The sequence below is a fragment of the Anser anser genome, assembly GCF_964211835.1.
Source record: "Anser anser genome assembly, chromosome: 4".
NCBI lineage: Eukaryota > Metazoa > Chordata > Aves > Anseriformes > Anatidae > Anser > Anser anser.
The window spans coordinates 2,970,239-2,997,661 of NC_139724.1; the positions used below are offsets into that span (position 1 = coordinate 2,970,239).

General features: G+C 39.7%; 1 protein-coding gene across 35 annotated transcripts in view; it reads right to left on the reverse strand.

Annotated features, from left to right (window-relative positions):
- Positions 1 to 27,423, reverse strand: part of ANK2 (ankyrin 2) — a 352,274-nt gene that overhangs the window by 76,240 nt on the left and 248,611 nt on the right. For 30 of the 35 annotated variants that reach the window (XM_083833351.1, XM_083833341.1, XM_083833344.1 and 27 more), the window contains 14 exons: positions 25,727 to 25,825; positions 23,692 to 23,889; positions 20,907 to 21,005; positions 20,637 to 20,735; positions 18,039 to 18,137; positions 16,734 to 16,931; positions 14,668 to 14,766; positions 14,057 to 14,155; positions 12,478 to 12,675; positions 10,920 to 11,018; positions 10,715 to 10,813; positions 8,488 to 8,586; positions 5,851 to 5,949; positions 322 to 394 (listed from right to left, as the gene is read on the reverse strand). In XM_083833351.1, the coding sequence (XP_083689477.1) occupies positions 322 to 394; positions 5,851 to 5,949; positions 8,488 to 8,586; positions 10,715 to 10,813; positions 10,920 to 11,018; positions 12,478 to 12,675; positions 14,057 to 14,155; positions 14,668 to 14,766; positions 16,734 to 16,931; positions 18,039 to 18,137; positions 20,637 to 20,735; positions 20,907 to 21,005; positions 23,692 to 23,889; positions 25,727 to 25,825 (1,657 nt within the window). The remainder of the gene's footprint in view (positions 1 to 321; positions 395 to 5,850; positions 5,950 to 8,487; positions 8,587 to 10,714; positions 10,814 to 10,919; positions 11,019 to 12,477; positions 12,676 to 14,056; positions 14,156 to 14,667; positions 14,767 to 16,733; positions 16,932 to 18,038; positions 18,138 to 20,636; positions 20,736 to 20,906; positions 21,006 to 23,691; positions 23,890 to 25,726; positions 25,826 to 27,423) is intronic. The other 5 variants (XM_083833345.1, XM_083833346.1, XM_083833333.1 and 2 more) reach the window with 1 other exon arrangement.

Sequence of the window (27,423 nt, forward strand, 5' to 3'; positions counted from 1 at the left end):
AATCCAGCTTTGGGACTGCTTTACATTTAAATTTTGAAATGTCAAGTTGGGAAATGTTTGCATTTGCTGATTTGGCTCAGATAAGATAGTAAGCTTTTATTTATTTATTTTTCCTAAAAAAGAAGTTGCGTTTTAGTTTTGGGTCAATTTTTGGCATACTTACTTAAATGCCATAATGCTTACATCATTAAAAAAATGCTATTACACAGATCATCATTTCAAGCACTGCAAAACAGAGATGTAGAAGTACGGAAGCAGCTATCCTAAACCTGTATTATAGGTGGCATAGGTGATATGGAATAGGAACTTAAAGTTGCTCACCTTCTTCATCTGAAACATCCAGAACCTCAGTCATTGTTTCAGGTACATTTAGCTTGTGCTTCTCTGTTACAGTCTGCAAAGACAGAATCATCAATCCTCAAATTAAACAGCAAAAGAGGCAGCAAAGTTTATAACAGAATATTTCCAACAGCAGCAGAAGTGAGGATCTGTTGAGACATTTCATAATGCGATTCCCCTTTCCCTAACTATATTTTTCAACATTACTTCAGAAGCTCTTGTTCTCAGTGCTGTATAGGGTGACATTTACTCTGGCAGAGAAGTACTACAACACACACACACAAAGATAATGAGCTGGTCAGAAGAGGGGAAAAAAAAAAAAACAAGGAAAGAAAAGCAAGTTCATAGCAAATTTATTTATAAATGGTGCATGCAGAACAATTCGGTTCAGTGTTTCCAAGATGATTTTAAAATGAACTAGGTAATGTCTACAGAAGAGATTCACAAAGTTGCATGTGGCATATGGAAATTATTAAATCGTAAAGCATTTGGAAATGAAGTTATGAATGATGTGAAATTTTGAAACTAAAAAAAGATGTGAAGGATCTACACAGATCACTTGAAACATTTCTTTCTCCTCCACTCCCCCCAGAACTGACTACACTGCATATTAATGATATCCCTTTAATAAATCATTTGTATTCCCCCAAATCACATATACATCAGAACAATGTTATTTGGAGATTCTCATTTTGTGGTACAGGACAAGCATGGACCAAATACAGCTCAAAAGACACTAAGTGCAAGAGCACAGAGTGGGAGAATGCTGGAAGATTTTTTTTATATGTGATTTTATCTGCATAAATGACTTCCAGGAGGAAACACGAGATGCCTAGGGGTGCTGAATTAAGAATGGAGGATATCCTTTTGGCATCAAGATAGACATCAGAAAAGTGGTTAACACAATGAGAGAAGCTGCAAGAAGTGCAAGGTGTGAGAAAGCTGTCTGAAGTAAGCTCTTCAGTGTTCCAGTACAAGAGACAAAATGTCAGGGACTTAAACAAGAGCAGTGATTAGAACAGCATTAGTCACAACAGAAAAATAAATATTTCCCTGGCTCCACCCAGCTCTGTACAGTCAGCTGAACTGAGGAGCTGTGGAGGGGAGTGAACTCATCACCCCTCAAGGCATGTGGCAGCAGATGTGCCCCTTTGGCGTGGCGGGGAATGTCAGGAGACCGTGGGTGTTGTGAAACTCCCACTGAGGTAGTACTTCACTCCCCATCGTGGATGGTATCTATCAAGCATAAATTAACATTATACGCAGAAGCAGCGAAAGAGCATGCAATCTGAGTGCTAATTAATGTCAGCCAAATCCCCAGGACTTTACGCAACGTGCTTTTGGGAAAATGCCCATTGATATCAAGCAGCGAAGTCAATAGCCGTTACCATCGCACAAAACCTACCAGGTATTTTCCAGATTCTGCCTCATATTTCTACTTTTCTAACAAGCTGACAAAGATGGCATTCTTGATTATTCTAAGATACTGCACTTGCAAAACTAACAAAGTTACCAATAGAGTAATTACTTTGGAAATTTGTTTAAAGAGCCTGCTTTACATTTTTGAAAATTTATTTAACTGTGACAGCAGTTCTCAATTCTCCTGAGGTACAGGGAAAGGACAATGACATTTGTTTCAAATGGTAATCCCAATTAGGTCTCCTAAACTTACTTTTAACCATGACTCAGGAAATCAGTTATTTCTGCTGCAGTGCTTTTCATAACACATGTGCTGTGTTGAAAAAAATCATTTGTATTCACCGAATGCCTCCACCAATATGTTTGACTTTTCCCCCTGCATCCCTACAGCTCTTCACAGATACAAATGCAGTAGGGTGACAAAGCCAGCTGTGACAGATGGAGAGCATGCTATTGTTCAGGTGACATTGACCTTGTCTCTTCAACAATACAGCAATGAGTTAACAAATGCATCCTACGCTAAAAAATAATAATAATAAATATCACTGGCACCATGCTAAAGAAATAAACCCAAGTGAAGGGGGCTGCGCATTTTTCAAGTGAAATACCGAAGTGTACGTAAGTACCAATTTACTGGCATCCTAATTGCCATTATAATAATATTTACACAAATTGTAACACAGATTTGCTATTGCCAGTTTGTAGGTTCCCCAGGTAAAATAACAGAAAAGTCAGGAAAACAAAGGCAGAAGGAGATGATCAAGTTCTGAAGAAAGGGGAAAGAAGTGGACTGCCTAGGAGTCACAAATGCTAGTTTTTGCATGTTTGTTGTATTACCAAAATTTATTTAAGAAAACTTGTTTCCCCAGTTTGGTTTATGTACAAAACCCATTGAGTTAGAAGAACAGAGAAGTGAAAGGACGGTACAATACACGGATCCACAAGCTACAGGTGTAGAGTATCTTCCCCACAGCCTGTCAGGTATATTGTGTATTGTCTTTGTATTCACTTAGGTCTGCATACCCTAGTAAATAATGTTCATTTATCACAGCATCAATTTATTCATAAATTAGATTTGTACTGCTCCTGTATAATAACAACTTCAGGCACTATTATTTATTTACAAAGGAGTAATGATACTGTATTTATTTCCTGATTTTCCCTTCAGTATAAGAAAACTTTTACATAATTTAACAATTGAAACACAGTTTGGAAAAATGAATCAATGTGTGTGTATATGTGTGTGTGCATGTGTGACTGTATTTCAGAAGAAAAACTCTGTAATACCATCTCTGGAACACTGAACTCAGTAAGAATCATTAATGCTACATCAATTCCCAACAGAAGCTGGGAATTATTTTGTTGTTGTTGTTTTAAACAAAATCTTTTTATGTATTAGATTTTTTTTAATTGATAGGCACATTAAAAATGACAAATACAAAATTTGAAATCCTTATCCAGTTCCATGAATGGCCCACTCTCTATTGTTTAGGGCCACTGAGAACTCTATTCTGGACTTCACTTTAAGCTTCTGTATTGAAAACTTTCTTTGTAGGGCCAGAATTTCCTGTGTTCACACAGAATAATTCAGATGGATTTATATAAACCTGCATGCACTTTCAGCAATTGCTTACTCAACAGCAGTACAGCATAAAAAAATCATAAGGCTCCTCGTGCATTAATTTGTCTAAAAGAAGACTATGCCTATTTGTATAAATAACCCCAAACTCTATTGCACAGTAAACCTTTGAAAGTCTGGCTTATTCTGTTTTACTTCCATTTCATCTCTAAGTAAAAATATGTGCACCTTACTCTATTGTTTTATATTCCTGTGGCTCCACTAACAACTATACTTGTATAAGTAAGAGGAAAATTTGTTCAAAGTTAGACCAAAGGCTTTGGCACTGGAGATTTTTTCCTCATCTCAAATGGCAGTGACTTGAATATTAATAAAGCATCAGCCTCTCTAACATCCTTCATGCATCACTCTGCTACAACCTCAGAGAATGAAGTAGCTATGGTGACAGTACCTTTTTTCAATGCTAAATGCTGGTTTGGCAATACCAACCTCATCATTTGGAGAACTTTATTGCAGGGAGTGCCTGTGAGTGCCTGCTATTTCTCTCTCCTTTTTAGCACTTGTTCAAAATTGTGTTTAATCAACAGTAACTACCATCATCAACAACAACAACAACAGAGGTTTACATTCTGTATATCCCTAAGGTAAAAGATTCAGACAAATTCATATCTGAAAAATCTGCTGAGTTCACTGAGGGTTCCCACCTGGCTTTTAAAAATAGTGGTTTGTACGCAGACACAGTGCAAGATTTCAGATTTCTCTCATATGCAAGTATTAGAGTTCAGCTATGCAAGTAAGTTTCAGTGTTTGATTCAGTCCTAAACCTCAAGCATCTGGTATCTGGTTGAAAAGTCCACTACTCTCAAAGTTTAAAGAAACATTTAACCAAAGTAAATAACTCACAGGTGTCTTTTCACAGTTGGATCCTTATTATTACTAAACATATTATACGTATATATGACAAGGTACAAGGTTCTACAGCGCTATGCAATGTACGATAGAAAGGAAGTTAGTTACAGCTTATGTCAGGCCTGAATAGAAAAAGGGTGACAGGACACAGCAAAGAACAGACTAAGAACAGCAAAGGTGTCATTTGAGAATAAAAAAAATATATACTTTAGAAAACAGAGCTAATGTTTCTTGAAAAATTTTATCTAGCTTTTATATTTTTTTAAATCTCTAGATATGTATGTGCTTATGCTTGTATGTGTGTGATGTGCTAGATAGTCAAATCAGAAAGTGAAAGAAGTATCAACAAAAACCTACAGTCCTTATGAAAAGACTTCTGGAATTATGTTGGAATTCCTTGTCCAAACCTGACTCAGTCTGATTTTTGCAGGTCTTTAATAAATTATGGCTCACTCTATTTGTAACCCTACGCCGTGCTACTTTTATTCCATCTTCCTCAGTTAATAACAAGGAGACTTGCCATCAGCATGCAGCAAAATCAAATTTTCCCATTTCTTTAAACAAGAGTGCATTCCTTCGCCTTTCCCTAGCCCCCTCCCTAACTGAGTAGTGGCATCTATTAAGCAATCTGTGAGCTCCTAAATGACATCTAGATCTGATAGGTTTTCTAGACTTCTAATCTTACTTGCATTAAAAAGAAAAAAAAAAAAAAAAAAAAAAAAAGCATGATCCTACAACAAGGTTCCAATATAAAATGCAGTAATGGAAATTTATAGTAAAATTGATTTCTTAAATGATGCACTATTTTTGATGTTGTCCCTTCCTAACTTCTAAAAAAAGTTGTAGATGGGAGGTAAAATTACAAGGAGAGAAAGCCTTCCCCTCTCAGTTTGTCAAAATACATGCTTTTTCCTGGCTTAAAGCAACAGTATCACCTTGCCGATGGACAGCATCTACTATTCACAAACCCTGAAAAATACAGATTACCAAGAGTGAGAGGACTGAACACATAAGGAAAAATTCTTCCGTATTTTGGAAAAACAGGATCCATTTGAACTGAAAGTGCCTTGAGTGAAAAAAATGATTGATGCGATTCAGAGCCATCTAGTGAGCATCATTAAGCTTGGCACCGGTCCACAGCTGGTAGAGTCCAAATGCTAAGAAGCCTGCCGTGGTGCGCTGCAATGGTTGAGCCCCAGCAGGTGTTAAAAGAAATGCGGAAATGTAAGAAGAAACTGAAGGAGAGAGGTAAAAAGACAAATAGAGAAGCAGGGCAGGATCTATACAACAACTCACAAACTTCTGGAAAGTTTGGATTTGTAGCTCAGACCTATCTCCAGACAAAAAGTTTTACTCTGCCCCTCAGTAGTTGTTTTTCCCTCTGTATGCACATAAAATTTGTTAACTGGCTCAGGAGAATCTGATGTATTGCACACACTTCTACATGCTTAAAAAATATATTGAAAGCACTTTTGCAAAACTCTAACAGAAAAGGGGGGCTTAAACAAGAAAATAAAAAGAGGTACATGGGGAATCTGAGGGAAGAAAAGAAAGACAACGTTCTGAATAAAGAATAGAAACATTTTAATGCATCTGCAACTCACAGTTGTGGTGGTAGTAATCTCCTCCGTTACAACCTTCAGCGTATCGACCACTGAGATATATCCCAGACGCCTAGCAATAGCTAAGGCAGTGTTACCATTCTGGAGAGAAAAAGAGAGAAGAGGAGAGAGAGAGAAATGAGAGGGAGGATTGTGATGTGAACCAATGAGATCACTCTCAACACTGCATGAGCCAGCATTTCCATCCAAAACAAGGCGCAGCCTAGGAAAATCACTGTTTTTTTTACCGTTACATCTGACTCTGTCTTTGTAACTTCTTTAAGACTATAGCTCTGATTACCATGGTAACACAACACACTTACATCTGCCTGCTATTCTAAATAAATAAAAAAAAAAGTGCTGTATGTTTTAACCCTTCGGTGGTCAAATTCCACTACACAGTATGTCTTGTCTGCTGAAGTTCATGCTTCATTTTGCATAAACTGATTTATATTAAAGATATTCTTCTTTTAAAAGTATTTTTAAATCTTACAGTTTCAATTCCAGTTCAAACTGTAAGATCTTTATCTGGTGCAACTCCTCTTTGAGGAATACAAGATTACAGCTATATTCTCCACATACACTTTAATTCCTCCTTACAACAAAAATGTATGTACAAAAAGTACACAAAAGCTGCTGATGGTAACAAACACAAAAACAAGCCTATATAAGGCTTGGGTGTTGGGAATTATTTTCCATGTAAATACATTTATTTGCAGTTTAAATGATCATGATATACAGATGTGCCATTCAGGAAATGCATATTACAATGATAATTTAGTAATTGTTTAGGCATATTTATCTCCAGTTTATAACCTGGAACTTTAAAATAGATTGGGAGATAAGTACTATTAACTCAATTTTATGAACATAGATTGTAACCTTTCATTTTAAATGAACAGTAATTAAGATTGCCATCTGTCTCGCTGCATTTGAAATTCCACTCCAACTGCCTCAAAACAGGGCCCACGGCAATTTATTTCGAGGAGCTCTTCCATTGTAGCATAAAGCCAGCCACAAGAGGAAGCAAAATTAATGAACCTTTTCATGAAAAAAAAAAAAGTATCAGAAACTTGCTAAATCATCCATAACTCTTTTGAGGGCATAACTTCCCTGCAGAACTGACCGACGTGACTGGCAGCCTGCTCTGAGTGACCTGGCTCTTTCTCCGCGATGTGGCAGTCCGTGGGCACTGCGCCACTCCACTTGGGGAGGGGGCAGAGAGACATATTCCATGATCCTCCGTGAAGAGCTGCACGCTGAACTATTTTACACTACTTTGCACTGAACTGAAGGACAACATGCTGGCCTACTAGGGGAATCGTGGAAAGCCGCTGTGTGGCTCTTCACACTGTAATGGTTTCTCTTGTGATACCACTGCACTATGCGAAGGGTGTCGGCCTGAGGGTTTCTCTTCCTTTGGTATCAGCTTTAGTTACCCATCATTTCAGTTCTTCTGCATTAGCCTAGCTCAGCAGCCCTGAAGCAATGCAGGGTTTGTGGATTAGCAGCACAAAATGAATAGATAAGCATCTTTACAGCACAAATAGTGTGATTGTTACTGTCACTTGCACATTAACTGCCCATATCCCACTCCCATAACCCCATGTCAGCTGCCTCATGTTGAAATTCTCTTACGTTAACCTAAAGGTTGCAAGATGTGGACAAGAACCGAGCTAGTATCTGAAAAAGCATGCAAACTGTGCAGTGCAGACACATTCCTGAGACTCTGCTTGGATTTGGGTAAGAGTTGGCATGACAGACCCAACTTGAGGACTGAATTCAAGTAAAGAAACCTTTGGCTGAATGTGTCCAGCAGAACCTTGAGGCCCAGAAGCTGAATAAAGATTTCTTGTTGATGATACACATATACTGGTATCTTGGATGCATGGTTTGGATACTGGTGCCTTGGATCATGGCACATAAACTGCTATCTTAGCTAACTTCACAGAAGATGTGATTGTTCCAGGACCAAACAGGTCCCCAGTGCCAGTTTAAGCATGCACAATACACATACATGGTAGCCGGAGCAACTTTGGGAAAGACCACAGGTTTTGGACTTTCTGGCTGCGTTTTAAAGATTGCCCAAGTAGAGGTGACTAACAACAACATCAACATGAAATAGAACAGTTGCATTCCCAGCTGACCATGGAAAAGGAGCTGTGCAAGAGGTTACTCATGGCCTTTGAAGAGGTACTAACATCCATGAACTTAGTAAGAACCTAAAACAGAGAACCAGTGGATAGAGGGACAGAAATCCGGATGCAAATCTTCCAAGAAACGCAGGTTCAGATTTCCCCTTATTTTTTATGGAAAAATCTTTCTCAAGATACCAATTTACAGACAGAAGGATTGATGGAGAGGGCAACCGAACAAGCTCAGCACAACTAGGTGTGGCTTGTCTGACACTGCAGCTCAGAAATCAGTTTCTTCATGTCATATACAGCTTAGTGCACGCTGTGTTATATCTGAACTACCTTAAGAGTATAAGGAAAAGGAGAGGAAGTTACATTTACACATCTAACAACCAGCTGTATGAGGAATACTCTCACCAAAACAAAGACTTGCTATTAAGCCTTAAGAAAGGAAAGGAAAGAACTATCTAGGGAAACATATTCCACAGACACTTCACAGACTTACAGTGGTGATGGCGTTGGGCTTGGCCCCGTGTTGGAGAAGAACATTGATGATGTGAGTGTGGCCTTGCTGTGCAGCTTGGTGGAGAGGGGTGTACCCATTCTGTTGTCCACAGTGGTCACCATAAAAGCAAACAAAGAACAACAATAACAACCAGCAGCAATTAGATTAGACACTTTAGTTTGCTTAATTCTGCTCCTTTTGAGACATTTCAAAAAGAAATTAGGCCATCAATTGACCCAAAGATGATAAATCTATAGTAATAACAACAGTCTTTCCCCAGATTAATGAAAACTTAAAGAAAATATTTTTACTCATCTATCATCTTACATCACACAATAAAAGCCAATTTCTGGATAGGAACAGTGAGGAACAGCAAATTAAAGTGGTATGCTAAAGACACAGAATCATAGCTGAAGCAGAGAACTTTTCTCTTTCCCTCACCTCTTTGCTTTCTATAGAAGCCTTAAGATTTGCCTTTAAAATATTTGATACAATTTAGGAATATGTAATTTTTTAACAGCAGTGATTTCATGCCATTTGCTTTTAAAAAGACTAACAACATATACCTGTTAAAAATGTCAATCATTTTAGCTTTACTTTCACTTCAAAAAGGCCTGGCCAAGCCATAATTACACTGAAAAACATGTACACAACGTCTGTATTAAACATATACAGTTAAGCATGTTTGTTATCTGCTCCAGTGATTCAATTCTGTTGTTACACAATACAGGAACACAGCCAAAGTGTACTTTGGCTAGTTGATCTGAGATGGTATTATGTAAGTCCAGTCAGGCAGTTCATTTACAAAATTATTTGCAATTGGTTTGAAAGCAAGCAGAAAATAAACTGGGAGAAAATACCAAGTTGATGTCACTGTACACTTAGGTAAAGCCTGAGGGCAGGCCCTGAACACACTCTGAGGATCATCTCTTTCGCAACTCAACAGATGCAAGTAATGCTATGTACAACTAATTAAACAGTGATACTTTAGAACTGTTACAGTTCTTACATGTACAGTAATGCATGCATGGACTACTAAGAAATCAAAGGAGGATTTTACTGTAGGTTGTAGTGCAAAGTATAGTTACTATCTTAACTTAAATATCAGCGCAGTCCTTTAAAAACAGAGTTCAGTAATACTATTTTTCACTGGAGATGGCATAAAACATCCTGCAGGCATGAGAGCTTACTTATTCTTCAACATGCCTACCCTGAATCCAGCCAGGATTGATTTGCTCTTTAAACCAAGTGCACAGTACTGGTTGACAGACTGCCCATATTCTTATTGGTCCCTTGACACGAGATTTTGGAGAAGCACTGCCCCTTACTGTCATATAAACTCGCTGACTAATGAAATTATTCTAAACAAGTGAAATACCTGGGAGAACTAGCGTCAGAACTTGTTCCAGTGCCCCCGTACACATTGAGTGCGACCTAATACTAAAGATACAAGTATGTATGCCCCTTTAGTTAGCTTCTAAATACCTCAGCTTGAATATTTTGCAGTCACCAGAAAGTCTGGGTTTTTTTCATATACTCTGGAGATATGCACATCTGGCTACACAAGCCATCACATTTGTTTGTTAGGCACACCAGTCTATATTTAAAGAAATTACTGAAATTAGTGGATTACATTCAGTCTGGCAATTTGGTCCACTTCAGTAGAACTGTTCAATAACAGGGGACCCAGTTCTCTTTCAAAACAAAATGTCACCAGTAAGCTGCATTCTCCCACTGCTGCTGCTTCCTCTCCCAAAGTCATGCCACCCATGCTTTGATTGGCAGTAATTCTTCCCACTCTTCTACCAACAGACTGGAGAGAACCTGGCATCACCCTCAAAGTCTTTGAATTATTATTTATCAGTTTAGCAAGACACAGGTATTACACTGGTGTAAACCATGTGTGAATGCGATCAGAAACAAGCCTGCACTTGTTAGTTGCATATGAAAATAAAACAAAAAAACACCAGCACTAAAAAAAATAATCCCCTTACACACACCCAAAGAGTTACTTGACTTTTCTTTTGTGAACACTGAACAAGGAGATGTAGCAGACAGAATGCATTCCAATACAAATCACATTCCAATACAAATCAACAGATATGGATGCCTACCATCCAATAACTGTAGTTTCATAGTGAGAAAGGCACCTAGTGGTATGTATCAGCAGCGTTTGGTTGACAAGTTCATAATAAAGAGCAAAAGAAAGCAATGAAAAATTCTTTACCTTTGTTTTAGCATTGACATTTGCTCCCTGCTTGAGAAGAAAATTCACCATTTTGATGTTTCCATAGTGACATGCGACGATTAAAGGTGTGTAACCGAGCTACAACAAGAGAACAAGGAAATAAAACTGCAAGCTCAGTGGAACATTCCTTTACAACGATAGCATCCCTTGGCACACTGGAGACAGTAGTCACTCCATGATTTACCTTTGTCTGAGCATCTTGGTTTGCACCATGTTTTGTGAGTATTTCGGCAACATTCACTTTATCCTCTTGAGCTGCAAGGTGTAAGGATGTCAGTCCGGTCTGGAGATAGAATATATAAAATAAATAAATAAATAGATATAAAAATAAAATCTTCTTTACATGAGAAATCGAGCCTTTCTCACTTTTGCATCTTTAAAAAAATTAAGAAACTAGACCCTAGCTATAGCTTAGAAATATGGGTGTTTTTTTTAAACAAAGTAGAGCTGATGTTTCTTCTGTTCCGGCTGACAAAGCTCCGCAGCAATTACATCACCAGAACCACAGCGTAAATGTTTCAGGCATCAGTGATCACATTCATATTTTATACAATAATGTCACTGGAGAAGCTGTTATTAATGTAGAAGCCCATTAATAAATTAGGGCAGGAAGCACACTCACTGGGCTTCCCACTCCTCAGACGGGAAAGGGAACCTTGACAACTGCAGGCACAAGTCAGAATGAAGAAAGGAACTCCAAAAATAGATCCCATTCAAAGACACCAAGGATGCAACCTTGACTAAAAGCTCTCTGTGATCACGCAAACAGTGCTCGCCCATGAACAAGGAAGAGAACAAATTTTGAAAGAGAAATGAAAACTGCCTTGTTTTTATTGGTTATATAGCATATTACACTAATTCCAGATAATGAGAGACTTGAGCCTTCCATACTGAATTGTACAAACAAAAGCTGCAGGCTTCTGACCTTAGGTGCGTAAGATTTACATACATGTGCATGGATAAATCTGGTGACCTATGAAGACCTACAGTAATAGGTTTTTGAGGAGCCAGCTAGTTTTCTATATAGGGCTCATCATGTACAACCATAGAAAATCCAAAAGACTGGAAAGGTCCTCCAGAGCATTTTTTCTACTCACTACTCCACTGATACTGTTGTTTTGTTATTTGCCAGAGGCTGCCAATTTCTTCCACTCAGAAGGAAGGCTGAAGGGTAAAATATATGAGGAAAAGAGCCTTTGCTGGCATGAGCACTAAATTCTTTTGGACTGTAGCTCTCAGGTTTCTGTTATACGTTATTAAATCAGCCCATGGGCCCACAACCCCCTGAATTTTACATTCCTCATCTTTTGCATCTAATGTAAAACTCTAGCAGCATATGTGAAACAGCTCAGCGATGGCAAGGTTGCAACACAACAAAAATGCTGCAGTCCTGCCTTCCTGAATGCTTCGGAAAACGGTTTCTGCTGTAAGCTCTCTACCAGAGTCAGGTGTTGCACCATTTTCCTCCGATCATGGCACACAGCTGCAGCTCCTCCTGTGGGCTACCCGGTACAGCTATTAATTACATGATATAAGTTAACTGGTCAATCTATCTGCCATGCCTTGGTTTCCTCTCCACGCTTCTACTGTTCACCCACCCGTCATCACTTCTGCAGGCTCACAAATACACATATAAGGAAGTGAGGCAAACAATTTCTAACAACATTACATCGTTCTCATGCTGCGCGTTGTATCTTAGTGGATACTCCCACCATAGTACTTCATCTCCAGTTGTGAGTTACCTTTGTTGCCACATGGATATTGGATCCCTTCTCCAAAAGCAAGGTCACCATGTCAGTGTGACCTTCTTGGGAGGCCAAATGAAGTGGGGTCACTCCCTGTTTGGTCAAAATGTTGGTCTCAGCCCCGTAGTTGAGTAGAGTGGTAGCTATCTGCATCTGATTTTTCTTGGCAGCAATGTGCAGAGGGGTGTATCCATTCTAACAGATGTCAGGAAACAAAATGAGAATAAAGTTAACAGCCACGTAAGCCTAGGAAGTCAGACACCTTTGAACTACGTTATTTTCTGTTACCCCAAATCACTAGAGATGGGAATCCATTATATTTTCAGTGCCAGACATGTCCCACACGGCCCTGCTGTTCTGCTGCTGTGGCTGTCTGTTATTTTCTCCATACAAACTAGAACAAAGCAGGCACTCGCTAGGCAGACAGGACCTGATACCTTCAAATTATCCTGAGTTTCACACCTGTATTTTTAATAACCTATACTGTAAATATTCGCTTCTGACTGATGGGTGACATTCCCTGGGATGAATGATGGGTGCACACTCTTCATTACGTCACGTGTGGTTTGGGATTGTGTGGGTAGAGGTGTGTTTGCATATGGAATTTTGATACGTGTCAGTCGTGACTCTGGTTGGAAACAGGAATAGGGATGAATGTTTCTCTGATCAAACTAACCATTCAAGCAAAGCAGAAAGGTGCTGATGGTATTTTTTGGCAACAAGGCAACTTCCCACCCTTAATTGCTTTACAGAGCACCAAGTGGGAAAATTCTGGCTCACAGCAAACAGTCTCTGTTGGAGGTGTTCTCTCAGTTGGTCTGTGTCTTCTTAAAAGGGAGCTTTCCCAAGCTATCCTACTGCAACTGAAGCTTTCCCAGCGTAAACAACAGTTCTCCTATCATCACTTCAAAGACTGGCTCTATTTTTTAGCAGCATGTAAAAAGCAGTCTCATACAGAGTAGAACATGCTGAAACCGGTACCAATTCTCTTGTTATTCTCCCCTTTTGTTAGCCTGTGCCTAGCACAGTGATATCATAACACTATTTCTAATCCCAGAATGAATTCTGCTTATGTGTGGTCAGAATATACACATGGTTTCTAATATTACACAATCCTAAAGTGAGTTCCAACTATGACTAAAGCTCGCAAATATAAAAATGGGCAGAGAGGCATGTATATGCATACGCATATCTATTTCTTCTTTTTCAGGGAAGGTCTCGAAGAAGAACAATTTGGGCAGGGTGTCAGCCATCTAGTTGGAAGCAGGGCCAGCCTCCCAGGTTGCTTCAGGACCAGCCTAATCACATTTTGACCACCTCCAAGGATCCCTGGGGCAAACTGTCCAGCACCGAGCCCTCCACCCCTTAGAGGCTTTTTTTTTTTTTTTTTTAAATTTACCTCGAACTGCAATTTCCCTCATGCCCGATGACACCCGGCACCGCTTCCAGCTTTCCACAGAGGACGGGGAAAAGCGGCGGGAAGGAGGGAAGGGAGGATGGAGGCTGGGCTGAGGACAGCAGGCCCACAGCCGTTGGGGTGGCCACCGGGGTGGCTGTTTGGGCGGCCGGAGCTCACCTTGGCGGTCGCGTGGGGTGAGGCGCCCTTCTCCAGCAGCAGCAGAGCCACCTTCTGGTTGTCGTAATGGGCCGCCACGTGGAGGGGCGTGAGGCCGTTCTGTAAGGGCGGTTAGCGAGCGTTAGCGGGGCATGGGGCAGCGGGGGGGGTTAACGTTAGCGATGGTGACCAGAAACCACAGGCGGCGGGCTAGACTGTTCGATACGGGGGGAAAAGCAGCTGAGGGTGAACACGGGCAGCCCTCAGAGAATCTGTTCCCGCAGCACAGGGAAAACTGGCCTTGCCCCCGTGTTGTTTTTTTTTTTAATTAGGATTTTTACAGTTTAGACAGCCTAGTGGAATCGGTGTTTCTTGAGCCACAGAAACACGTTTGATCTCACAGCCGTGCACAGCGTACCCTCCTGTGAGGAACCTAAACCCAACGGGCAGCAGCACTGCCTCCAAAGCTAATGCCCATAATCATCAGCCTCAGGAGAATGTGATCTTAATAAAGCTAACACGACCATCTGAAAGCGGCTGCAGGCTTCCTCCGCATGCATATTTCACACAGTTAGACCCTAAGTAAGAATCCAAACCACTGCTGATTATTGTTTTCTTTCTCTGGTGAGTACCTTGCCAGCTGAATCGGGAGAGGCGCGACGCTGCAGAAGGAGTTTTGCCACTTCCAGGCTTCCATATTTGGCCGCCACATGTAAGGGTGTGAATCCCTTCTGAAAAATTTCAGGAGACAAAAGAAAGCGTTTGTGTTAAAAATCATGTTGACATCTCCCTTTCAAGAACCACGTCATTAAACAAGTCGTTCTTCAACCTATATTCTAGCTGCTAGAATCAGTCACCATATCTAGAAATAGCATCATCTCTTAAGAGCAGTTTAGAAGCATGAAATACAAAAAATTTCAGTATTCTGTCCAAAGTACATGGCAACAGTGTGTCAGACATTTTATCTGATACAGATTCTACTAGCAACATACACTATGTGGGCAATGAAGGCATTTGTACAAATTTCTATTCCAAACCAGCTGCATTTTCCAGTTTCATGATGACAGCTTTAGAAATACTTCCTGTGCCAATTGTTGCCAGTAACAATGAAACACCAACTAAATTCAGCGAGACAAGCTCCAAACTTTGTACTTCTTTAGAGAGTTTGTAGAAAAATGATTTCCATTTGTGTTTTTTTTTTTTTTTTTTTTTAATCTATACAGTCACCAACCTCTGCTGCAGCCTCTGAACTTCAGCTAAGAAAAGTCATGCCTGACTCAATGGTAGCGCTTTTGGAAACATGTGGCAAGACAAAAATCTTGCCTTTTGGAAAGACTCCTTTTCTATTTGTTCTAGAATGCTTGTCAGTAAAGCACAAACATAAGGTCTGCGTCAAGCTAACATGCTGTTTGCCTACTCATTTAATTTTAAATATCATGTTGATAAGGAAAACTCATGAATGCAAGACAGTAGGTGGCAGACTGCACCACTGCCCTGACTGTAATTCCAGGGAACTACATTGACCTATTTGCCTGACACATAAGTGATGTATAATGATTATTATCACCATCAACTTGTTCCATTAATCCCACCACAACAAAACTTTACGTCAGGGAATCAAAAACATTTCCAGCTCATGAATCATGGGTTTGTACAAAGATTATCTAGAGGGCTTCATCTTTCCCTCGTAATTATAAAATGTTTCTGCAGTACTAAAGCAACTGTCATAAAGCCGTATGGAAAACTGGGAAAGTATTAAATGTATTTTTAGCCGTTTTAATGTGATTTAACAGACGGATAGAAGGAGAACAGCAAGCATTCCCAGTAATCCATGGATCATAATTTTCGATTGCTAGTTTAGATTGCAAACCCTGGAAGACACCCCGTGATTCAAAAATATGTTTTAAACTACAACTGTAATATCAGGGGTACTTCTTCAGTCCTAAAACAATGGTAAGAATCATTTATTCACATGCGATAAATTTGGAAAAGTTATCTTGGCACATAATTCTATTCACAGTATCTATTTTCTTACGTGTTCATCAATGTTAGGAATGTGTTGGTAACCATTTTTGTCTAAGAAAACAGTAATATTCCACAGATTATTGCTTTCATTGGTCTAGAAAAATGGCCTATTGTGTCATATGCTATCTCATTTACAGAAATACTGAAAATAGATTCAGAATTAGATGAGACTGGGTAGATGCTGAATTGTCTAAACATGCATTTAGGAACATTCCTTTCAGCTAGTACAGACCAGAATTATTTTACTATTTAAATAAACAAGTTTTTGAAAAGCAAGCAGGCCTGTTTGTTAGAAAAAAAAAAAAATTGCTTCCTCCTCCCAAATCTGCATTTTATACTCTGAAAATTTTTGGAAAAAATCCCTACTTGTAACACAATGGGACAGAGATAAACAAGGACTTCAGGTACATTTAAATCTGTTGTGGCAATGTATTTTTCATGACCTGCATTTAGCTCCTGTGGGAACCAAACTCACAACTTCAGATGACAGCAAAATATGTCAAAATTTGATTAATTTCTGATGTTACTTCAGTCTACTGGATTACTGTGGATTAAATAAGAACAAAAAAAGACCCAAACTAGCTTAATTTCTCTACATTCTTCATGAAACAGACCTGCACAGGAATGCACTGCCTGTGCTACTAGAATACAGACACAAAGCGTTTTGTCTTACTTTGGTGGACATGGAGTGTGAGGCCCCTGCCTCTAGGAGAACCGATGCAACATCGACTTGTCCCTCTCTGGCAGAGATGTGCAGCGGAGTGTACCCATTAGTCGTTGCAGCATCAGGGTGGGCCATGTGCTGTAGCAGAAGCTGGACAATCTCCGTTTTACCCAAGCGAGAGGCAATGTGCAGTGGAGTCTGTTCTTCCTACAACTCAAATTGAGTAGATAATTAGTGCAGGTAGAACTATCCTGAACACAATATTGTGTTTGATCCCAATGGATGTCTCTATGCATTGGTCTTGCAAAAATCTTAAGAATTGATAATACAAAGAAGGCAGTAAAGGAGGGCTTGCCGGTTAATTCTGGGGATGAGCTTCAGCAATGTCTTATCAGAATAGAAAGAGAGGAACTATGAAGAAAAACATTTTTCTCCTTTTCTCGATAATACGACACACAGCTTCCATCACTTGCTTTCCTTTGTGTTCTTATTTGTCGTACTCCAACTACCCTGCTCTTCAAATGGTCCCTTGGCTTCAGAATCTGGCATTAACTGCTACCAGAACCTCTGATGCTTGGATTTAGGACACTGCTGTGCATCTTCTTGGTTCGATGGAACAGCTATTGTTGCTCTCAGACAGGTATATTGTACAGGGCTTGGCTAGAACTGGAGTTAATTTTCTTCACAGCAGCAGATAAAGTGCCGTGTGTTAGATTTGTGACCAAAACAGTGTTAATAGTACTCTGGTGTTTTAGGTAATGCTGAAAAGTGCTTACACAGTGTCAAGGCCTTCTCTGCTGGGAGGTGACAGAGCCAGGAGAGCTGACCTGAATTGACCAGAGTAATCCATACCATGTAACGTCATGCTCAGCAATAAAGCTGGGTGGTAAGTTTTTCCGAAGGAGCTGTTGCTTGGAGACTGGCTGGGCAGCAGTCTCCTTGTGGGAGGTGGTGAGTGATTGCCTTTCCATCCATCACTTGTAGGGGGAGGGCTTGTTTTGTTCCAGTTTTTTGTTTTTGTTTTTTCCTTCTCCTTCACTTATTAACCTGTCAAGCCAGAAGTTTTTCTGACTTTTGACCTTCTGATTGTACCCCCCATTCCCTAGCAGGGGGAGAGAGCAAGTGACTGAGATACCAGCCTGTGTCAACCCACCGCACACATTCTGTACATTACTGGTTTTGGAACTGTTTCAGGTGTGCTTAGTGTTGAACCCACAGCTCAAATAAAAACGAAATTGCTCTTCCTTTGCTCCCCTGCTTCTGCTATGTTTTTGAGTAAGAGAAAGCAAAAAAAGTTGTAAGCAGAACACCTACCCTGGCTCGGGCATCAACCAGCGCCCCGTTTCTCAGGAGACAACGAACTACTTCCACCTGCCCAGCACGTGCTGCCATGTGCAGCGCCGTTTCTCCACGCTGCAGAAAAGCAAAAAAGTGTCAGTGTCCCAAACTTCTGTGAAGAAACAGAGCTCTGATGGTGCAAACTCTGCCCACGCTTCAGCTCGTGTAGAGACCTGCGTTTCTGCCCACTGAGAACCTGTCTTCAGAGCCAACGACAGGCAGTTAAGAACAGTGTGTGCAAACATGTCACCAGGTTGTGGTTTGCAAACTCGGTGATCCTGGACAAACATAACAACACTACAGAAGGTTAGGATAAAAGTCCTGGTTTATACAATATTCTGCCTTATAGAGTCCCTTGGTCACATACATTCCTCAGCTTTCTACACACGGATGCGTCAGCTTGTGCACCATACAGGAGATATGAGTGTATTGAGCCCGTCTCTCTCGAGGGACAGCGAGGCACACAAGCCTCAAGATGGAAGGGGATTTTTTTTCCAAATAGTCTCTTCCTGCACGCTGTGTGGAGCTGGCAGCTTTAAAAGTCCTTGCAGTGGCTGTGCACAACTGAGCCAGCATACAAAATGTGTAAAATCTGTGCTCAGCAGCCCAGCTCTGTCTGCAGGCTACAGAATAAATGTCATTCCAAGCCTTTTGCAGCCCACAGAATTTGAAGGAGTGTATGAAACTTTGGAAGGCTAACTGGAGTGATGTGGAATTTCAGATCTGAATAACGAAGTACAGATGATACGTTCAAAGCATTTACTTTTTGCATAGATTTGCACAGGAACACTGAAAGTGACTGCTCCTTGACGATAGAGCTTCAAGCTGAATTTTTCACAGTTCAACATTCTGTGAGCTTACTGTCATAAAGTGGACTAAAACAGTCCCTGTGCAGCTCATCTACATCTGGCACATTAGGTACCAGGGCAGTTCTGCAATCAAGAGCTCTGTATTTACCTGTTATGTTATGACAACACAGCAGGACTGAACGCTTCTATGTGTTAAGAGTTCCTTCTCCTTACTATAGAACTGGAGTGTATTTTATGACTGTCAAGATAAAATATAATTGCCAAAGCAAACACGCTTGTCAAGATCTTTTGCATCAGAAATCGTCTTCTTGTCCTTCTGTCTAGATGTAGCAAAAGAAGCAACCTGAGTTTAGCTTGTTATGAATTTTTAATTAAAGTAAACTCTCTTCACCCTGAGTTCATTTATTTAGTCACTTTAAAATTAACATTGTATTACCCGCTCTGATTACTAAGTAGGCAACAAACAAAATCCCAAAGCCCCTGTTACAAACCTCAATATAGAATTTCATCTATATAAATTTTATTACCTGAAGAATGAACTGCTTAAAATGTGAACAAATTTTACATTTCTCACCCTCTAAAGATCAGATTTCTATAAAGACCCTTTTGTACTTGAATTAGCAAAGCAATCTAGCTTTTGAAAACAGTTAGCAAACCAACAGGGAACTTCAGCTTACGAAGTAAAAGCCAAGACACCTGTGTAGCACAAATTGTGAAGCATTAAACTTTGCGCATAAGTATCCAGTAATACCACCACAATACTTTTAATTGCTTCCACAAGAATTTCTTGTTGGATTCCATATCATCAATTAAGTTTTTATGTAAGAATTGCTTCTATAAAAAGGTAGAAAGCAGTAAGAGGTTTTATCAAGAAGAGTCTGTTCTAACAATTCAGGCAAACATCTCAGCATGCTGAGCGCTGTCACTGGGTTCCATTAAAAAGCTGCCTAGTCCAGCATACCTGAATTAATTTGTTGTTGTTGTTTTCTTGCTGGGAACACTTATTTATAACATTATTTGCTGGTAAAGAGCTGCTTTCAAAGTGCGGACAGTCAGAAGTTAAATATTTGTTTATACTGACAAAAAAACAGGAAGATATCTATGAAATATAAGTCAGGAAACTATCGTGTTCTTTTTATTATTATTATTCTTGGTAACTAGGCTATCGGTACACAAACACCATTTCTATGGTAAGTCAAGTTCTGCATTTTGTTACCTCCCAAAGGTCACATTTTCTAGGTTTAGATATGTTCTTTCAAAAGGCACTGGGTCCTGGAATTTCCTGTATAAAAGCAACATCTTGAGTTTAACATTTTTGTTTAATTGTTAGGTTTAAGCATCTCATATCCTTTCGCTAACACAAATGGCACAATTTCATGACAGCCAGCAAGACTGTGCAAGCAGAAACTAGAGCCATTTGGATATAAATTTCATCATTCTGAACTGAAACACAGTCTTCCCTGTGACTTGGCTTATATTCACAGCTTTGAAAGTATTTGGTGAGCTTTGTCTGTTTTTAAGGGAAACTTTTACTTATTCAGGCATTGCTGAAGAGTACATGAAACCACAGGTGGCTTACAATGCCTATACGATAGTTATTTTCCCCTCAATGCTGTGCACCAAAAAGGTGCTAGGATAATTTGTCCTAACATGCAATAACATAATGAAATATCATTCAAATGTGACCTTTGGTTAAACTGTATGGTAGGCCAGACCCCTCTGAAGGAGGCATCACACAGATGATTCTAGTCAAAGCCATACTCACAATGTTAGTGACATCGGGAGAGGCTCCGTTCTGCAGCAGAAGGAGGACTATGTTCAAGTGGCCCATAAATGCAGCCACATGTATTGGTGTGAGGCCCGACTGCGAAACAAAGCAAGAGCAGTTTTACTCCTCTGCACGGGCGTAGGGAAGGGGCTTCTTCGTTTAATTAAAACATAAGTGAAAGTGAGGCATGACAGGAAAGAGAAAAAAAGGAAGCAAAAAAGGAGAGAGAGAAGGAATGTTTCTTCAGGGTATGAAACATTTTTCTACCTCTGTTATAGCCTGGATTGAAGCCCCATATTTCACCAGGAGTTCCATGACTTTGATGCGATTTTTCTTGCAGGCAATGTGCAGTGGAGTAAAACCATTCTGTGCAAAAGACAGTCATGTTAGTTAAAAACATGCAACTACACTTTCCACACAGCTCCATGCTGGCGCGCTGGGAGCAGAAGGGTTAGAGTACCGGAAGCAATTTTTCTTTAAGCACAAGAGGTTATGAATTACAGACATCTCCCAGTAGTTTGAGGCAGAACAAAGCAGTGCTGCTGCTTTCTTCTCAGGCAATGGAGAGAAACTGAACTTCCACCTCTGAAAACCAAATACAGAGATGCCTGTTCTGACTTGAAGGTGCGTGTGCGCATGCGTGTATGTATGTATGTGGTTCTGAAGGCTGCACATGTATATGTGTACAAACGATTTGCAGTAGCTTCCAAGATTGCCTAACACAAGAAAAAAATATAAGAAACAATAGTGGTAACTTTGAAACCAGTTAGAGTCTTTTGAGATGTATAAAGCACGTTTTATACCTCTCTATGAACAGAACAGAGTATTTCTTCCAGATTCTACCTTATTTTTTGTCTTTATCTTGTAGGCTTGTGCAAGCCTTAAGCATCTATGTGTATTTATTTTGTATTTGTGCATCACGCTACAGTATACTGTATTCATGCTTGTGTATGTGTGCATTTTGCAAGGACACCTTAAATTAATTGTCACTACTTCAGCTGTGGTTTCACAAAGTCTCAATATATTTGTGGCCCTTCTTCCTTTATTCCTGCCCCGCTGAGTCATAAAGCATTGTAAGCAAGGTATCAGCCCTCATCTGGGTTAAAACTAAATAGGACAGGGCAGGAACAGGAATGAAAGGGGAGTGGAAAAGGGAACATCTTAAACCAGTATTGCAACCTAGCAATCTTATACTGCGAGACAGTAGGTTTAGTGTTGTGCTTACAGTCAGCAGATATTCATTTGCTTCGAAATGCTCATTCAGTAGGACAGGGGCTCTTTCAACAAAGCATGTCTTCGTACTGTGTACTGTAACACATGCTTTGACTTCAAGCTCTTTTTATGTACTATTACTGCTAACACAGGCTAAAGTGTGTTCCTAAAGCTAAGCGAACACATTATTTACTGTATTGTCAACATTTTAGTGAAAAGCACAAGTAACGTTTTCAGATAATGTCAAATAGCTGCTGTATTTTCTAATGAAAGGGATCAGTATTGCTAAACACTCAACTAGTAGTAAACAATTTATCAGTGAGATCTTAGCTCCTAGTAAGAGACACATGACAGATTATTCTACCATCAGCTTCTGTTAAGAGAAATGTTAATTACTAGTTGATTTGAAGGTACTTTAAAGCATACACAGACTGGAAAAGCTGAGAATTCATATAGTGCTTGTATCCCTAAATTGTTTTGCAAATATTAATTTTATATTTTTAAATATAGATGAAAATGAATTATTTGTAAAATTTATTCCATCACAGTACTCTCTGCTGAATATTACTATTAGCCTTCCCTAGTTTCTTAAAAAGTAATCAAAACCATTAGATATTCTACCTCCTGCACATCATATCTCAATATATTTCATAGGGAGTTTTACTGTTTCAGAAGTTTTCACATTTTCCACTTAATTTATTGCCTGAGTTGATTCGACTTTGCTATTTCTATTTAAGCGAAACGCAGTTTGATGAGAGGAGAAGGCATAAAAAACATAGTACTAACAGAAATCATGAGCATCTTTAATGTATTAAATACTGTAAACAAGCCAGAGGTGACAGGTCCCTGATGGGGGAGGAATCACGAGAGTATGAGAGAGGGGGAAGGAGAGAAGTAAGGAGCAGCCTGAGGGTGTTCTCCTTTCCTTTCAGCATAGATGTTTCTCAGGGAGGGAGGAAGGGAGAGGGAGGTATATTCTGGTCATGGAAGGAAAGAAAGAAGATGTGGGGGCTAGCATACAATGTGTATGTGTGGGCAGCTGAGGAAAGTACAGCTAAAGATGATCAGAAGACTGGCAAGAAAAACAAGTCAGGATGAAAACAACATTGAAAAAGACCAACCAAGTGAAAATGATACTGGAAAAGACCAAACAAGAAAAACATAAGATGAGGAAGGAAGAAAAAGTACAGAGAGGTCAAGAAAAATGACAGAGCAGAAGAAATATTGTCTGGGTTTGGATAGATTAGACTCTTGGAAGTTTTTATGCTCCTGAAGTCAAACATGATGTTTTTCTCTTAGTTAGGAGATGATGGTTTGCACAGTGAGTGAAAGGAATCATACCTGTTTTCATGTAAGCATCAGAAGAACTGTTTTTTAAAAAGGAAGGAACATGGCACCTAATACAAGGGAATGTATTAACCTGATAAATACAGAAATATTAGTTTTGTAATATATTTTCTCCATGCCAATTAGCTTACTGATTCGGTTGAAAGTTTTTAAAAACTATTTGTGTATCACAACATAGTATGAAAAACTAAACTATCAATTCAACAACATACCAATGCATAAGTTACCATCACCTAGAAATAGCTGTGATTTTAGGAACTCTGTAGAGCATCCAGACCTGACACTACAGCCACTGGTCATGGGACATGGTGCACGACTAGGCCTAATGATACAAGATAGAATACTGGTAATGAGTAAGAGTGACAACCCCTTTGTGACTGCAACTATTCAGAGTTGTTGGAGTTTCTTGACAGTTTTCACTTGGCTTTACTAGTAAGAGCTACTCATCTGCCCTTGGTAGGTTTGTTATGTGACACAGGTGGGACAGGTTTACCAGGGCACGAGCATTGGGATTTGCTCTCTTGTCCAGAAGGAGCTTGGTGACACGATAGTGGCCACAGTGTGCGGCCACGTGGAGGGCGGTCAGGTAGTCCAAGGTGACATCGTCCACGGGAGCTTTGTGCTGGAGGAGATGTTTGACACATTCCACGTGGTCCCCCTGGGCCGCCATGTGAAGTGGGGAGAGCCCATTCTGTGGCAAAAGAAAACAGAATGGTAACTTCTAGCACCTCTCTCTTAAATAGCAGCACATTCTCAAAGAATGCCATTGAGACTTTGCAGAGTAATCCCATCACCGAAACAGGGCTGCATCTGAGCTACAGATGGAATTAAAAATAAAAAAATGTAGTCACCCTTCCCCTTCCAGGAAACGCAGTGAAATTTAGAGAAACATTATATAATTAATTAAAATCAGTAGTTAATCAAAGGAAAAGAATCTAAGGGTCTTGCTTTATGATTTAATATTTCATAAAACATATTCAACTTATTATGTTGAAATCTGTGGGAAGTAGACAACTCAAAGGAAAGAGAACTGTTGCTATTAATATGCGTAACAAGTTGTTTTCCAAAAAAAAAAAAGTTTTAATATTTACAAATTTGTATGCCTCCACTTTGGAACCACCTGTTTCAGTGGGAAGTTAGAAAACGAAGTTGTTTTTAAACCCAATCTGATTTTACATGTGATGAGATATTTTAAAAACACTGTGTTTAAAGATAGGCTATATTACAGAGACTTGAACTGGTAACTGAATTGGTGTGGTCAAAGTGACTGTTTGTTACCTGGAGAAGGGAATTATTCACAGTACAGTTCTCCTCTGCTCGGTCCTCAACACAGGGGAATGTCCAGATGCTGCCACAGCAACACAGATGATTTGCCCTGGCTGGCAACATCTGCCCTTGAATGAGAGCATCTGGGAGTCCTGCCTGAAGCATGCCCAGTAATATCTGTGGTAGGGTCTGTCCTACTGAGGTTTTCTACTTCATAGTGAAGTGAAGGGTGCTGACAGATAGGGTTCACCTAAGCACCTTCTCCCACCAAAGGGAGCAGAGAAGGTCTAAGAAATTTTTTTGCCTACAATTACCATCTCACTGTGGATCCCTCCTGTATAAAGAGATGATCTGGACTACTTAGTGCTATCAAGGGATACAAAGCTTGAGTACATCCTTATTTGATGTATCTGATATGCATGCAACTCAGTGATAAAACCTCCTGAAGACTATCAAGAGAAAATATTACTGGTCTCCACTAAGTACAACGATGGCTCAGAATATACTAATTGCCCTTGTTTAGAACCATGTTTGAGGGAGTGGGGCTCAATAAAGCATGCAATGGTCTGAAAATGATACTTAAATTGCTTGTTTCTCTTGATCTTGCAGGGAACCTCAAGCATATCATTGCAATACTCTACTCCACTGTTTTGCAGCTAATGATACCAGCTACCTTTCTTGGACACTCTGAAATCTACTGATGTGAAGTGCTGCTCACTGGGGTTTGTTATTATACTACAAGTGTCTTTTTCTCACTGTTTTGACCAAAGAGACAGTATTCTATTAAATGCATTCATGTTAGATGTACTCTTTTCGGAAATCAGTAAGAAGACACTGAAATAATGTTCCAAGTATAAAATAGTCCATGAAAATCACAGGTCCTAATTAGTTTATATGAAGGATAGGAAAATATATACCTAGAATCAATCATCTCTCTGAAGTGTCTGACCCACCTTTTCCTTCCTTCTGTCTTATGGTTGTAAGAAGTCACAAAAGTGAAGTGCTTTCAACAGCACTGTATTTCAGGTGTTTAGTCTGGTATTACAGAGAGGAGTATTGAAGTACATACTGTTTCACATATTTGGAAAGCATAGTTCCTAATTATGTAAGAAAACCTTATTTTTGGACCATTATACTCATTAATACATTTCCTTTGGGAGAACAGAAATGTTCCTTTCTTCTTCCTCGTCCTTTCAGTGACATTATACATGATTTGGAATGTCATATAGAGCCATTACCGTATCTTCTAATAAGGCACTCACCTTGGTCCTTGCAAGCAGTGGGGCACCTCGTTCCAGAAGCAGTTCCACAACCTGGTCATGTCCACTTCTTGCAGCACAGTGGAGTGGGGTGAGTCCATCCTTAAAGCAAAATGAGGGAAAGTAAATGAGCGCATCCTCCAGTGTCCATTATGGCACTCTGAGAAACACCCTTGCAAGAATGCAGCCCCACAAGTGTGTTAAAAAGCTCACTTATTGACTCCTAACCGAAGCTGGCTCCATTACATGAAGTTTCCTCCCTATTTTTCCTTGTACTAAGATTACAGTTTCAGAGAGGAAGCCCACTGTGCGTTGGAAGTCTCTTATCAAAGAGGGTAATGTGAGCATGCATTGCCTCCTTCTCTCCGTCTCCTCTGCATGGATTTGAGATTGTACTGCTTCTCTGGTTAATGTGTGCTGGGCCAGAGATGCTCTGTTAATCAACCCTTGTCCTCTGGATAGCTTTTGATACAGAAATCAAAGAAGAAATGTCCATGCTAGAAAATTTGCCCTAGAATTTATTTTCTTTTCAAACAGGCAGCAGGAGAAAGGCGGTTTTAAAGCAGAAAGAAAAAGAGAAAGAGAAACCAAGAGAACGAAATATTTTGTTTCTGTGATTGAGAACAAAGAGCTAACAATTCTTTGCTAAAATTACTGTGAGAGCACCAGCTCCACAGTATTTTTCCATTGCAGAACAGTATCCTGTACGAAAAGATTTGTTTAGGCTACTCAGTAATGATCACAGCAGAGACAGCAAAAGATGTGTCAATGAGACATTTACACAGGGAATGCATTATAGGTAATTCTGCTACAATTTGGATTTTATACAGAAAAAGACAAGAAATATGAAGCAAGAAAAATGTTTGGAAAAGAACATTAGAACTGAATGACAGAAAAAAGAAAATTTATAACCCAAGATTTTATCTTATTAGGCCCTAATACTTTTCAAGCGTACACTAAGAAAAGTCATCAATACTCGTTCAACAGACATAGGCTTATAACTGTTAAATAGCAATAGTTTTAATCACAGAGAAAGCCTTTTCTCTTTGAGACAAGCTGCTTGTCTTAGATGAAGTTGATGCTATTATTCCAGGGTGCCTTCTGAAGAATCCAGTAACAGCACAATTATGAGAATGTTTGTCTGAGACAGATTTATTATGTACAGGTCAAAAAGGTAGTGAAAATGCAGTAATGTGGCCTTAAGTAGGAGTTAGTGACCCTCCTTCACACACAGATACACTGTTTGCCTTCGTGGAGTCTGTGGGAAGTCTACATCATGATATTTTCACTTCTACTATTAACAATTTTAAATTAAAAGTAGTTCTACTACTATCGTTTTGGTTATGCAAGCACAGCCCTTTAATACTCTACAAATGGTATTTCCCAGAAGTACATCCTGTCTCATCCTAAATTTTAAAAGCACAGAGCACCTTCTTGAGTTAGCAGCACACAAAGCTCCGCATCGGTGAGGAACTGAAATCTGGGAAGAATTTTTCTCCTTTACTTATCTACTGTTTCCAAAGATTTTTCAGAGACATCTGACGGGGTTAGGTATGCCTTGGTGCTCGCTACCTCAGAGGCAGTTGCTGCATCACTAAATCCCCCGGAAGCTGTGCAATGAAATTCAGCAGATACAAGATCAATCCCACAAACAGAATTCAAGGGTGCTCAGCACCTAACAGATCTGGTCAACACAAAGG